Here is a 16,399-nt window from a genome sequence, read left to right as displayed (position 1 = left end):
TGCAACCCACTAACTGAATAACCATTTACCAGAGAAGAGCTCTTCATTGCCTTAGGACAGGAGGTGCCCTGGACCTGATCTAGTTGAGGTAGAGGTCCTGAAGAAACTGGGCCCCTCTGTAGCCAGGTGGGAAGGAGCAGTAGTGCTTATCACACGCTTCTTGATTAGACCGGGGTTTGAGCCCATCACCACCAAATACGGAAGATGCGGAAAGATCAGGGAATGACCACCGCATATCCCGGAGCAATATGGCCTTAGTTGCAAATGCTCCTAAAAACCAAAACAACAACCTGAAGAAACTGGCAGAAATCTGCCTAAACACTATGCTCTCCTTGTTCAATAGGTGCTTTATAGAAGACACTTTCCCAGACACCTGGCAAATGTTAAGCTGATACTCAAGGATCCTGAGAAACCACCCCACCTGCCTAGATCATATCCCCCAATTGCTCTGCTTTCTGTCTTCAGAAAAGTCCTTGAGCGACTCCTTCGCCTCTCAACCCACAACAAGACTCAAAATCTCAGCTCTGCCTCCAATTTAGCTTCAAGGTTGGCTGCAGTACCACTGATACAATCTATCATCTCATCCAAGCTGCCAACACCCATCTGTACTCATTACATATCCATTTCAACAGAGATGGATCTGTTATTAAGGTAACTTGGTTGAGAGGTTACCTGCAGGGTTGGTTTGGCCCTTGCACCATTCCTTTTTGTCAGTTCTTCTGAATGAATTCCTCACCTTGGATCTTGGGCATTTGCTGACGATCTTGTCCTCATCATTCGGGCAGACTCTAGACACCTCCTTGAAGATCGAGCTAACAGTTCTATTAGCCTCCTCTCCAACTGGATTGAGGAATGCAAACTCTCCATAGCAGCAGACAAAACCAAGGCCATTTTATTAAAGGGAAAACTTGACATTACTATTGGCTATTAGGCTATTGGCTTGGATTTTGCTAACCTCTTCCAAGCATCTCTTTTCGGTAGATTAGTAGTGGACGTGACCATGAAACGTTACATCATTTGTGACCTCGGTTCTAGCTGTTCGATTTTAAAACAGTTCTGATTTTCGTCAAAGATGTTTTCACATAAAACAACTTTTGTGCATACAGGGTACACATGCGGTTTTTTTTTTTTTTTTTTTAGGCACCCGTAGAAAGCTCAGGTGTTTCTTGGGGTTGCCTAGCCAGAGTTCTTTTCTACTGCCTGGCCTACCTCCACAAGGTTAGTTACAGGCAACATGGGGTCTCACAAGGGGGTCCTGGCTAAACAGCCAGAACAACACAACTGAACACTTTACTCAGGAGTGGGCCATCCTGAGGTGCACTGCACCCGGGCGCAAACATTCAAGGGGCACCTGAAAACTTGAAACTTACATAGACATATGAAGAAAATTTTAAAGGGGGGGTGCCAAATTTCAATTGGCACCTGAGCATCAAATTGCAATTGGCACCTGGGCACCACATACTCTAGCAATGCCTCTGACTATACTGCATATTCTGGCCTTTACAGAGAACTGTATGCAACACACAGTACTATGCAGAGTTGGGAGAGATCTGCGGTGCTGCCAGACAATAAACACTAAGTCACTAAGTGAGCAGAAGGAGGTAATTCGCTTTGCTGATGACACTAGATTCCACCTTCTAATTTGAAAACCTTGCATAAACAGCTTCATCTTCTCGAATATCCACTATCAATTTCTTAAATTATCCATAGGTAATTCTCCAATGGGGTAAAGATAACTTAGTTAATTTCAGTCTAAAACGCAGTCCTAATACTTACAGCAAGATCACCTTTTATGTCCTAAAAACGTGAGAGCTGCTCTATGACTTCATTAACTTTTTCCCTTGCAGGCATACCCTGGTCCTGTTCTTCCTATCCTTTTGCACAATATATTTCCTGTTTTATAAGCTATAAAGTAATTTAAGTATTTGAGTAATTTAAGCTATAAAGGAAGAGAATGGTTTCTCTCCCTTCTCACTTGCTTGTGATCTTTCACTTCACACTTGTAAGAATTTTTGAAGGTTGTTTGCTGTGTGTGTGTGGTAAACTTTGAATGGTACCCATGCAATGTAATATACTGTTTTATCATTTCAAAATTTAAAATAAAACTATCTGTGATCTCATTCTATATCCCAAATTTTATTAATATTGATAAATTAACGTGTTTTTATTCATATTTTTATTCTTGCCATTAAGCTGAAACTGTTATCATTTTTCTTATTACAGGAAGGTAAAATTCGAATAACTTTAATATCACGGAGCACACAGTATCGTCAGATTCTGAATGAAAATGAGGTAACTATTTCATATTTCTAATATAAGAAGTTAATTTATTGATAATTTATTGAAAGTAGGGTTGGTTTAACAGGTTATAAACCCTGTCTTATGAGGCATGATTTGATCTAAGTGTGATTGAATTTCACACTTTTACCGTGAATTTTCATGGCACTGCAACATGCCAAACACACTCACACTGAGAAATATAATATGTGACTGTAATGCTACAATAGCTCAGTGCTATGTTTGATATGTTAGTTTTTGTTTTTCCTTTGGTCTTAGTGTACATTTAATTATTGTTTATTACTTTTATTATTAGTTATAACTAAATACCTTTATGTACCTTCTTAATTTGTTTAGAAGGATTTATAAAAAAAAAGAAAAATTTCCCATTGTGTACAGCATTTGTATAAGAAAAATGTAAATATTGGTGTAATGTGTTACACTTCCCCATATTCTTGGTAAATTTTATCACGTTAGTTTTTGTTTATCCTTTACTCTTAGTGTACATTTAATTATTAGTTATTACTTCTATTACTATTGGATATTATTATTTGTAACTAAATACCTGTATGTACCTTCTTAATTTGTTTAGAAGGATTTATTAGTATATAACAGAGCTGTGATGCTCAATACGTTCTACGTTAATATGAATATTTGTAGAAGAATAAGAGAAATTTACCTCATTATGATATGTAGAACACTTCCGTATGATACTCTCCAGAAATTAAAATGAATAAAAGATTAACACAAAATGATTACAATAAAAAATCAATTGGAAACAATTCAAAAAACAATCTAAAAAAAATTACTTAAAAATTATTTAAGAAGTTTTAAGATAAAAACGATTTGAAAAATGATTTTCCTTTCTGAAGCTGACAGTGCTTTTTGACCATATGTCGTGATCACAGGAATGGAAATTATGTAGTATATGAGCTTGAATCCTAAATAGATAGATAATTTGTCCTCCCACGTCAAAGGCTGTGATTATTTGTCTTCATGCATGTGCTCAAATGACCACGAATCGGATATTAGATATGTACGGTGAATGTTAATAGAATTCTTGTGTAATTTAATTTGGATGGTTTCTGTAGTTAGTAGTCTCGTATAATAACATTGGACACTAAGAATTTTGGCCTCGTCAAATAAAAATGTTCGGTTTTCGTTAACAACGTGGAAGGCTAATTCTGACCCTGCGGAACAAAAACATGTGCCGAGGATGCGTGCTGTTTTACTCGAATATTCAGTGGAAATCGCGTAGATCCTTGGTGTGACGAGTCAAATCACTATAAGAAATGGTGTATATGTCATTTATTTGAATCACAAAAGAAGAAAGGACTGAGCACTTGTTCAATATAAATGAATCACTTATAAGTTTATCAAGTGGAAATCTGCTGTACACCAATGGTAACAGTGAAAGGAGTGAAGGTGGAGTTGGGTTTCTGGTCCATAAAGATTTTAAAAACAACATTTTGGAATTCAAAAGTACATCACCAAGAGTGTCAAGACTAATACTCAACATTTCTAAGAGATACAAGCTAAAGATTATAATGATTTATGCACCAACATCGAGCCATGATGATGAGGAGGTTGAAGAAATGTACACCGAAATTGAGAATCTTCTAGATGAGCAGAAAACCCACTACACTATTATTATGGGAGACTTCAATGCTAAGGTTGGAAAAAGACAAAACAGCGCAGAAAAGGGAACTATAGGAAATTTTGGAATTGGTGAAAGAAATGAAAGAGGTGAAAGACTTGTGGAATTTGCAGAATCTCAAGAACTGTCAGTAATGAACACTTTTTTCAAGAAAAGGGTGCACAGAAAGTGGACATGGAAGAGTCCAAATGGATTAACTACTAATGAAATCGACTTCATCCTCACTAACAGAAGATATATTGTGAATGATGTTACCGTCCTGAATAAGGTAAATGTTGGAAGTGATCACAGAATGGTAAGATGTACACTTGATATAGATGTAGGAAAGGAAAGGAAAAAACTGACTCGAGTAAATAATACAAAGGTCTTTGAGATAACAGAAGAGGAGAAAAAGCAGTATGTACTGGAACTTAAGAACAAGTATGAGCTTCTGCAGACTGCTGAGGACCAAGATATCGACGAGGAATATTACAACTTTTTGAAAGTGATAAAGCCAAAGAAACCTATAGGGAAAAAGAAATCCAAAGAAGAAAAAATTAGTCAAGAAACACTTCTCATGATGAACCGAAGACGACAAATGAAAAGCAAGAAAAACACTGACAGGGAGAAAATTGAGTATACTGAGTTATGCAAAGCCATTAGAAAGAGACTCAGAGAGGACATAAGAAGATTTAACACAAGAAACGTAGAACAAGCATTAAGGGAAAACAAAGGATTTAAATCAGCAGCCATGAGCAGTAATACAGAAAGACAAATGATACTGAAACTGAAGAATAGCGATGGTGTACTTATAAACAGCAGAGAAGGCATAATTCAAATAGCAGAAGACTACTATAGAGAATTATACAAGGAGCAGGGGAATGATGCCAGCAGTGGGGAAGATGGATTGCAAGGTAGCAACACATACGACATACCCAATATTCTTCCTGATGAGGTAGAACATGCATTGAAGAAAATGAAGAATCAGAAAGCCCCGGGGGAAGATGAAGTTACTGTTGAGTTGTTAAAATTGGGAGGAAGAGACATAACACAAAAACTGGCAAGGCTCTTCACAAAGTGCATTAGAAAAGGTGTGATACCTAAGCAGTGGAATAATGCAATCATAGTTTTGCTGCATAAGAAAGGAGATAAATCAGAAATTGGAAATTATAGACCAATTAGCTTGTTATCCCACATCTACAAGTTGTTCACAAGGGTCATTACCAACAGATTAGAAAGAATACTTGATGAGAATCAACCGAAAGAGCAAGCTGGCTTTAGGACAGGATTCTCAACTATGGATCACCTTCATGTAATATGACAGCTAATGGAGAAAGCAAATGAATATAAAACACCATTATGCCTGGCATTTGTGGATTATGAAAAGGCATTTGACTCCATACAGCATAAGGCAATGTTTCGGGCACTGGAAAGACAAGCCATTGATACCCCATATATTATGATTTTGAAGAAAATATACGAGAGTGCTACATCCTTTATTAGACTAGACAAAGACAGTAGGAAATTTAAAATTGAGAAAGGAGTTCGACAAGGAGACACAATATCTCCGAAGCTGTTTACTGCTGCCCTTGAGGAAGCTTTCAGAAGATTAGACTGGTCGCAGAAAGGAGTCAATGTGAACGGAGAGTACCTAAACCATTTACGATTTGCAGATGACATTGTGGTCATAAGCCATGATCCCAAAGAATTAGAGGAAAATCTTAATCAGTTATGCACAGCTAGTAAGGATTTTGGACTAAAGATGAATATGGCTAAAACAAAAGTAATGATGAACAAGTATGCCACAGAAAGGGAAATAATGATTGAAGGAGCAGTAATTGAAAAGGTGGAGTCATATACTTATCTGGGACAAGTTATTAGCTGTAATAATGATAAATGGATGGAAGTCAAGAGAAGAATAAATTTTGGATGGATAGCATTCAGGAAATATAGTCACATACTGAAGAGCAATATTCCAGTTTGTCTGAAACGTAAAATAATGAACCAATGTATACTCCCCACCATGACTTATGGAAGTGAAACTTGGGCACTCACCAAAAGAATGGAAGAGAAGCTGAGAACTACACAGCGAAGAATGGAACGAATCATATTGGGAATCAGACTGTTAGATAAGAAGAGAAACACATGGATTAGGCAACAAACTCAAGTAAAGGACATTCTTATCAAAACTAAAGAACTAAAATGGTCTTGGGCAGGACACATAGCTCGAAGACATGATGACAGATGGACTAAGAAAATAACAGAATGGTATCCAAGAGGAGCTAGAAGAAAACCTGGAAGACAAAGGCGGAGATGGATAGATGAAATTCATGAGTTTGTGGGTAGTAAATGGATGTCCAGTGCTCAAAACAGAAGGAACTGGAAAGTTGCTGGAGAGGCCTTCATCCTGCAGTGGATTGAAAATGGCTGATGATGATGATGATGATGACTTGTTCAATATAGCATGTAATTTCCATATTGGTCTGGTCACAATCTGAAATTCGGTATCTTTAAAGAATCTATTAAGCTGCTGCCACTGTTCAATGTATGGAACAGAAATAAAGTATTTTTTTATGTTACCATTGTTGGTTGGTGTAGTTTTTGTATCATATCCTTAGCTTGTACCCTAATACAGTTTCTTTTAGCAAAGGGGTACCTCTGTTTAAGAATCTGCTGGTTAATATCTGTATTTCTGAGTCTAAAGTAGATTCCGTTGTTGAATATTTATAGGCATTCAGAAACTGATTAAAATAATAGATCTTTTGTAGGTAAACAGGTGATAGCTGTTATAATGTAGAAGCATACTGGTGTTTGTTGGTTTACGATAGATGTTAAATTGAAATTTACTTATGTCCCAAGTAAGCATGAAATTTAGAAATTTAATAATTTAGTATCCATATTTTCCTTTTCCAATGTAAAATTGAGTCTAGGATAAATATTATTAAACAAATATAAAATGTCTTGAAAGTGCTACTATCACTAATAAGAAATTTGTCTAAATACCTCCAATAGTATGATATATATATTTTTTTTTTTTCTTCAAGATATGGATGATCATTGCCAATACTAATTACTATTTTTTTTATAAATTGCTGGGGTCCTCCTTCATTTAGTAGCAAGCTATCCATTTCTATATTTCCTGTAGGCCAAATAATATACTGTATATAATATTTTCTCAGTTACAGCTTATTTAATTTTATTAGTTCACATTTGGTTTTTGGCACTGAATCACTATAGAAGGTTACTTTCTTGAAGCCACTTTTTTTTTTTATTTATGCCTGCTTTTAGACTCAAGTCTAAAACAGGCATAAATAAAAAAAGTTACGTACTTCAAAGTAGACAACTTCTTTTAAGTGACAGTTATTAGCATTAGGGAAGGGCAACAATCTTGTTGCCCTTCTCTGTACTCGTTCCAGCATCTCTACATCCTTCTTGAAATGAGGCCTCCAAACCTATATACAGTACTGAAGGTGAGGCCTGACCATTGTCTTATACAAGGGAATAATCACCTCCTTATCCCTGCTAGAAAAATTCCTATATATCATCGACAATACACCATGAGCTACTCTTGCAGCCCGTCTGCACTGTCAGAAAACTTCATATCTGCCTGCACAACCACCCCCAGGTCTCATTCATTCTCTAACACTGTCAGTGTAGCACCACAGAGTTGATACGTTGCTCTGGGGTTGCTGTTTCCCATATGTAGTACTTTACATTTGTCAATGTTAAACTTCATTTGCCACCTCTCAGCCCATCTGCTCAACCTTTCCAGATCCTGTTGCAGTAGCATAGTGTCAGTAGTGTCCTTGACCACCCTGCCAACCTTTGTATCGTCTGCAAACTTGGACATTACGCTTGATATACCATCATCAATATCATTTATAAATACAGAAAACAATAATGGACCCAATACTGAACCCTGAGTGACTCCACTAATAACATTAGTCCACGATGAGCAGTGTCCATTTATTACCACTCTCTGTCTTCTCCCCCTCAACCACCCCTTTATCCATAGCAGCAATTTGCCTCCAATGCCACACTGCTCCAATTTGTGCAGCAGTCTTCCATGTGCAACAGTATCAAAAGCCTTTCTAAGATCCAAGTATATAATATCAAAATTATTCCCTGCATCCAGTTCTTTTGTGACTGCATCATAGTATCCAATCAAATTGGTCAGGCAAGACTTCCCCTTAACAAAACCATGCTGTGTCTGAGCAATAACTGAAGTCTTGTCTAGATGATCCTGCAGTGCTTATTTAACCAGTGCCTCCATTAATTTTCCGGGAACAGAAGTTAAACTAACAGGTCTATAATTACTTGTGTCGCCCTTTGATCTTCATTTGTGAATTGGGGTCACATTTTCACATCTCCAGTCCATGGGTACTTCCCCTGAGTCCAAGGAAGCTCTCATAAATATGGGGTAGAAAAGGCATCAAATGTGTATGCTGAACCACTGAGAGATTAGATCTCTGATATTGAGCCTCTTACACTCAATCCCATTGTCAAACCAAAAATTTGTTTGTATACTTTGTCTCGAAAGGTGATATAGTTGCCTTCAACTAAAAGTTTAATTAAGTGAAAAATTTCCTTAAAAGGAATTTTGCATAATTAATCCATAGAGTGATATTATTTAATACATCCCAAAGAATATCTAATGTGCATTCAATGTTTACATTTGTATTAACAAAGTAACATCTAGTGAGAATAAATTATCATTATCACCTAGTTTACAGTCCTAAAGATTATTAACTCATGTGTGAATGTAGACTGCATCTACATTCACACGTGAGAGTTATTCAATGAGGGGAGAGCCAGAAGTTGTTGTTGTTATTTTGTTTTTAGGAGCATTAACAACTAAGGCCATATTGCTCCGGGAATATGCGGTGGTCATTCCCTGACCTTTCCGCATCCTCCGTATTTGGTGGTGATGGACTCGAACCCCGGTCTAATCAAGAAGCGTGTGCTACGCATTGCTGCTCCTTCTCATCTGGCTACGGAGGCACCCGAGCCAGAAGTTTATTAAACGCTAACAGGGAGCTAAGTGATTTTGTAATAACTGTGCGAAAGTGGAGGAGAAATTGTTGAAGTTAAGCATAAGGAAGGCACCTGAGGTGGATGGGATCTATCCAGTTATATTAAAGTAGGCAGCAAAGGAAGTAAGAAACCCTTAGCCATAATTATGAGAGCTTCCTTGGACTCGGAGGGGGGGGGGGGTCCCCATGGACTGGAACTGTGCAAATGTATCACCAATTCACAAAGGGGGTTCAAAAAGTGATGCAAGTAGACCTGTTAGTTTAACTTGTGTTCCAGGGAAAATAATGGAATCACTGGTTAAAGAAGCATTGCAGGATGGATCATCTAGACAAGACTACAGTAATAGTTAAGACACAGCATGAGTTTGTTAAAGGGAGGTCTTGTCTGACCAATTTGATTGGATATTATGATGTGGTCGCAAATGAACTGAATACCAAAAATAATTTTGATATCTTATACTTGGATTTCAGGAAAGCTTTTGATACTGTTGCACATAAAAGACTGCTGTACAAATTGGAGAGGTATGGCATTAAGGGTAAGTTGCTACAATGGAGAAAGGGATGGTTGAATGGGAAACGACAGAGAGTGGTAATCAATGGACACTGCTCTTCGTGGACAAATGTTATTAGTTATAGTAAATGCAGTGGAAAGATAATTGAATGGGAGGGATTTGTCACCCTTTTTAGAAACTGGTTGGATATGAGCAAATTTCCAAGCAGAGGGAAAAACACCTTTGGAATAAGAAAGTGAAAAAAGGTGGCAAAGAACAGGAGTAAGTTCAGAAGTGCAGGTTTTGAGAACAAGGCCGACTGGGCTAGCCAGGTGGGTAAAGTGCCTGCCTGACAACCCAAAGGTCGCGTGTTCGATTCCTGCCTCGGGCTTGGATCAAAGTACTGCAAAAACCTTGGGAGGTACATTATGGCCACAGAAGCCTATGTGCCAACAACTACCAAAAAAAAAAAAATTTGAGAACAAGAGGAGAAATACCATCAGGACCTGGAGGTTTTTTAGCATTAAGATTTGTCGAAATCCTTCTGACATTCTTTTTATGGAAAACCACTGGAGGCATTGAATAGAACGGGTTAGGAATGGTGGGAGGTGTTTTACCAAGATCATTAATACACGAGTTGGAAGAAAAATGGGATGCTAGCAGGTCAGCTTAAGCTTTGGCAAAAGACCAGAATGCTCAGCTACCATTAGGGCAAGAAGCAGGTTTTCTACTCTCAGCCTGTTCAAAATCTAGTTTGGTCTGATTAATAACTGCTTTACAATTGTTGCAAGCTTTGGTGTAGGCAGAAAATGAAACCAAAGAATTGGAAACAAGCCAAGTACGATATGCAACATTCATATCTTGAACAGCCTTAGCACATTTATTGGAAAACCAAGGTGTAGATAAAGGATGAGATTTTAAGGTGGAGTGTGGAATAAAGGACATCCATCCCTACAAAAATAATTTTACTGACATGATCTGAGGAAATATTAACATCAGAAGATTCAAAAAAGTAATCCAACCAAAAGAAATCACGCAGATCATCCCATTTTGCATTCTTTTAATGCCAAACAACATGAGGTTGAGAAAGGCACCAATTTGTGATTTGAGGTGTCTAGAGGACCATTCACCTCAACTGCATATTTAGAAGGGTTTTTTGAGAAAAAAAGGTCAAGCTGTTGTCTGTGTGGTTAGGATTGTATAGTATTCTGATAGGTAAATGAACAATCTGTGCAAGGTCATTAGTAATTGCAAAAGCTTCAGCATCTTGACCATCTGGGTCAGTGTGACTAGAAAATGGAAGCAAGCTGGAGTTGTGAACATTAAAATCACCAAGGAAAATTACCTCACTGTTAGGAAAGTTGGACTGGAGAAAGTCAAGTTGCAAAGAGAGGAAGTCAAAGAGCTCCAAGTGATTAGTGGAGTTGGGAGAACGGTAGAGACAACATATGAATTTGACACAATGCGGTAGAGAGATTTTAAGCCAGAGGAGACCAAAAAGAGGAGATTCCAAATTACTAAGTCTCTGACAGCGAATATCAGAGCAGACATATTCACAAATACCACCTTTGAAGCAAAAGGAATCGTAGAGCAAATAATTTGGACAACTGAAATGAGCAGTGGTTGAATCAACTGATAACTGGGATTCTGTCAGAATAGAGACTGCTTAACTGAATAGCATAGCAAGCAGTTTTTTCTGTAATATCTTCTACTTTTATGATTCAATCTGTTAGTCTTTTGTTGTTCGGGAACTCAATTCTTCTACATCATCCATTGTTTGTTCCTTTGTATTACTGCCAATGTCCATCTTCTAGTTTGACAAAATCTTCTCCTTTTCTTCAAATCTCACATAAACCGATGATGCCCAATCAATGTTTTTCAGTTCTTGTAAAGGTTCTTCTAGGTGTGAATCTGTTCTCATAGACCAGATGTTAAGTATCCAATGTAAAAGTTTAGAAATCTTATAATACTGTATTGGTGGACTAATAATAGAATAGCAATTGCTTGAAAAATGGTACTCACCTTGAATAAATCTGCAGTGGTATATTGAGAAGAGGGTGAGATTGAGAAAATTGATCTGGTTGTTCATTCCGAATTCAAGGGTGAGTTTTAGCCTGTCATGTACCGAATTAAATTTTGAAAAGAGATTGTTAATAATGGGTCTATTGCCTATAATTAGGATGTCATCGGCATAGCGTAAGTATAATTTTATTTCAGAGGGAAAGGGTTTTAAAATTTGTTTCTCGATAGTGGCTAGGTAAAACAAGGAAACTAGGCCAGACAAAACAAGGAAATTAATCTTTTTACATTACAACAAATAGGAATTCGCAATAACATCCTTTCCCACATGTTCGGGATTACCAAGTTACATAAACCCGGCTACCCATTAAGACCTATTATTTCTTTCAGCAGATCAGCCTTTGCCAATTTACCACCTGTCTTGTCAAAATTATATTACCTCTCACCAGATTCTCTACATTCAAAATTAATAACACCAATCAAGCTTTCCAAAAAATAGACAATACTGTAATATCTGACGGAGACATATTAGCATCCTTTGACGTCATATCCCTTTATACTAATGTACATATCCCTTTTACTCTGCAAGCTTTACGGGAATTCTTAACTGCAGATGATACTTTAGCCAAACGCTGTCGACCATATCCTTGAACTCATCACACTTTTATTAGATGCCAGGTATTTTAGATTTAACAATAAAATTTTCCAACAAACATTCGGGTTACCAATAGACCTAGGCATTTCTGCTCCCCTGTCCGAAATTTACCTAGCCACTATCGAGAAACAAATTTTATAACCCTTTCCCTCTGAAATAAAATTATACTTACGCTATGCCAATGACATCCTAATTATAGGCAATAGACCCATCATTAACAATCTCTTTTCAAAATTTAATTCAGTACATGACAGGCTAAAACTCACCCTTGAATTCGGAATGAACAACAAGATCAATTTTCTCAATCTCACTCTCTATATGGCAAGTACTTACATTTCTCTTCACCCCCCCCCCCTCAGCACTAAAAAAGCTGTCTTACACAACCAAATTCACAACGCCTTAAAATTTAGCTCCTCACAAGATGACCTACATAATGAACTTCAATACCTTACCAAAAAATTTCTAGCCAGAGGTTACCCCCCTCAATTCATCCTAAACACAGTTTCCACCGCCAAAAATAGAATTATCAATCCAACCGGACACAATAACAAAACCAACACTCGTATAGTCCTCCCCTACCATAATGAACTTGCAGGACAATTCCGCCGTATTCTTAATAACACAGACATTTCTCTCGTCTTTTCCGCTTACAATAAACTAGGATCTTTTTTTAATTCCTATAAAGATACACACACTTATTCCACCAGAGATCTCAATAATATAATATACCTCATAAAATGTCAGCCAAACTGTGACGCCTGTTACATTGGCAGTACTACCACCAAATTCGGTTCTTCCAAATCTTCCAACACCTGTGCATATTACCATTTCAACAGTTGTAGAACAAGTCAAGCCCGTACAGAACTCACAATTCATGCCCAAACTCACAATCACACCCCTCTCGTCGACTCTGCTATTTCCATTATTAAACTCAAATCTAATTATAGAATTCTTCAATATGAAGCACTCATGATTGAATGGTGTCGACATCATTCTAATCTTAAAAATATTAACGCCAAACTCCCCTTCAACCTTTCACCAGCTTGGAACCTTTCACGGTTAAATTTCCCACGTGTCAAAAAGTGCATCACAAGAGTATAAACTTAAACCTTTAAAATAACACACGTTCTCTGCCCATTCAATTGCCAACTGAAGACATTATTATTTAATGAAAGTCCTTCATAATGACTATTGGCCTCATCGTATTATTTTATTCAAGCTTTCAAAATACTTCTTCCCTTTTCAATGACAACCAAGGATCGGATGTGTACACTTCTACCTCCTTGCGCTTATTTTAAATTCCGTTTTTCTTCATTTTCCCCCCTTAGTTTCTTAGCTAACAATCCAACCTAAATACTAACCACCTCTTCTCAATATACCACTGCAGATTTATTCAATGTGAGTACCGTTTTTTAAGCAATTGTTCTATTATTAGTATCCAATGTTTAAAATCTAAAGGCAGTCTGATCAAACCCAGTGATTCTTAGTACCCTGTGCCATTGAGCTGGTCTTCCCATTACCGTAGGTAGTAGTGTGCAAGCCTCCAGAGAATGAGGGCTGTTTATTTTATTGTGAGACCATTTTGAGGGAATGGACCACAATTGCCACACTAGCCTCTGCAGGTTGGCAGATATTGGATGACCTTAATCTGGTTTGTTAGCTTGGATCTGTGCATCGTGGGTGCCCCTGATAGGAGTATATGATCCCAGTGGCACAGTTCTCAGCTTCATTGGCATGTGCAAACTCCCACCATGATAAAGCATCAATCTGCGGGAGTGAATAATTGGAAAAGCAATGTATTTTGAAGTGCATGGTGTATTGAAGTTGACTCCATTCCATTTCCCCCTATGAAAAATATAGGGTTCATATTATGCATTTTAGTACAGATAATTCAAAATACATTTACAATGAAATTTGAAGTCTCGTGACTTATGAATAGATTGTCTTAAAAAAGATTACCAAAGTCAACTATGGTCAATCATCATTACAAAAAAATAAATGGAACTAGAACAAAAATGTGCTAATCTGCTTTAAATTATTCATTTCTATCTATTTCTCCAAAAACTTTATTTGGAATCATGATGAATTAGTAAAGGCACATGATGAAAGAAAGCAAGCTAATATAGCAGCCAAAAAAAAAAAAAAAAACCTCATTTCACCCATCCACTTGCTCCAAATGTTTTCTAGTATGGCTTTAAATCTATTTAAGCTTTCAACTTCTATAATGATAGATTTGTTGTAGAACTGTTTGTTCCAGCAATCAGCAATCAATTGTACAGGTACGCAGCAGGTAATCCACTTTGTTCACACCACTGAAACCAAAATACACTGATCACTGAAAATGCATGATTTCCATTGCAAATGCTTTACATCTGCATTTAAATGTCCAATATGAGATTGAATAACAATGAATATGCTTCAGAGAAAAGAGTTTTACAATGGAATTTAAAAAAAAAGTGAAAAGGTGTGTGAATTCCTCACACATATTAACAAAGATTCCAGAGTTTCATTTTTGCTGCCATAATAGTATTAGCATTAACACTTGCAAATGATGAAGGAAAGCAAGCATATTAGCATTAGTGTAAAGTGTGTTTAGGGTCTAACGGCACAAGGGTTTCCCCCATCTCCACATAGTATAGATTGTCGTGTTACAGTATGCTGTAAAGGCCAGAGATTTAAAAGTATCATATTAGCATTATTAGAGGCATATGATGCAACAAAGCAAGCTTATACAGCAACAACTAAAAAAAAAAAAAAAAAACCTTCCCATTTCACCCACCATCCATTTGCTCCAAATGTTTGTCTAGTTCTACCTTGAATTTATTTAAACTGTCACTTCTACAACAAAAGATGGAAGCTTGTTCAGGCAATAAACCACCGGCTGGCTAAAGGCAAATTTCCACACATCTATTCTACAACTGTCTTTCCTCAATTTGAACTTATGTCCCCTCAAGCAATTAATCTAGGCAAGAGGAAGAATCCCATCAGCACTGAGCTTGCTCAAGCCATTACAAGGCCTTATACACCTCAATCAGATTATCTCGCAGGTGCTTAGTCTTCCAGACATTGCAATTCTCAAAACTTAAGCCTTTCTTTGTAAGAGCAACCCTTTATTCGATTCACTAATATTGTTGTCCTTCTCTGTATTCTAGCACCACTACATTATTCCTAAAATGAGGCCTCCAGACCTGTATATAGTACTCAAGGTGTGGCCTGACCATTATATAAGGGGATAATCACATAATCACAGTGCAGACTGTCTGCACTGCTCAGAAAACTTCATATCTCACTGCATAGGCAGTCAGATATGAAGCAGTGTCCATTGATTACCCCATTTCCTTTTCATTCTCTACCACCCTGAGCGTAGTACCACACAGTTGATACATTACTCTTGGGTTGCTGCTACCCATATGCAGTACTTTTCATTTGTCAATGTTACACTTGAGTTGATATCTCTCAGCCCATCTGCTCAACTTTTCTAGATCCTGTTGCAGTAGTGCACTGTCATTAGTGTCATTAACAACCCTGCCAACCTTTGTATCATCTACAAAGTTAGACATTAAATCTGATATACCTTCATCAATATCAATAATAAATACAGAAAATAACAATGGACTCAACACTGAACCCTGGGGAACTCCACTAATAACATTAAGCAGTTATGTGCAACGAACAGCAGTTCAGCAGTGCAAATTATGAGCAAATTACCAAATGGTGAGCACGATTCTTACACACATTCGATTGGTTACATACAGCACTACAGACAATGAAATGGCCAGTAGACACCATCTTTGTGACTTTACCCGGGGTCGAATAATTGGGAAGCTCGAAGTGCAAGGAGTGTGGCTGCAGAGTTTGGTATCACCCCATCCATAGCATCATCTGACTTGCGTGTTTGGCCTTCAGAATGGCAGGTACAGCTGTTTGAAGGACCAGTGGTGGTCGTCCACAAAAAATAACGCCCAATGATGACCGCTATATACTCCTGCAGGCCAAGAGGGACCGACACCCGACAGCAGGATCCATTGCAAACCAGCTGCACAGGAGCAAAGAACGCAGGATATCATAGTTTACTGTGGCCAAACGACTCCACAAAGGGGGACTATTTGCCTGATGGCCAGTACGTTATGTCCGTTTAACACCTGCCCATTGGAGACATCGTTTACAGTGGTGCATTGAACACAAGGAATGGACAGCAGGGCAGTGGGCTAAGGTACTCTTTACTGATGACAGTAGATTCAGTCTCAGCAGAGATTCTGGATGTCAGCTAATCTGGTGAGAGGTTGGC

General features: G+C 37.6%; 1 protein-coding gene across 1 annotated transcript in view; it reads left to right on the top strand.

Annotated features, from left to right (window-relative positions):
• Eogt (EGF-domain O-GlcNAc transferase) overlaps positions 1-16,399 on the top strand; it is a 257,927-nt gene that overhangs the window by 191,011 nt on the left and 50,517 nt on the right. Inside the window, exon 12 of the mRNA XM_090390322.1 lies at positions 2,224-2,292. Within this exon, the coding sequence (XP_090246448.1) occupies positions 2,224-2,292 (69 nt within the window). The remainder of the gene's footprint in view (positions 1-2,223; positions 2,293-16,399) is intronic.

Source organism: Mastigoproctus giganteus, chromosome 2 (assembly GCF_048544385.1).
Source record: "Mastigoproctus giganteus isolate SK-2022 chromosome 2, ASM4854438v1, whole genome shotgun sequence".
NCBI lineage: Eukaryota > Metazoa > Arthropoda > Arachnida > Uropygi > Thelyphonidae > Mastigoproctus > Mastigoproctus giganteus.
The sequence above is the reverse complement of the archived record's forward strand: the minus strand, read 5'-3'. Positions and strand labels throughout refer to the sequence as shown.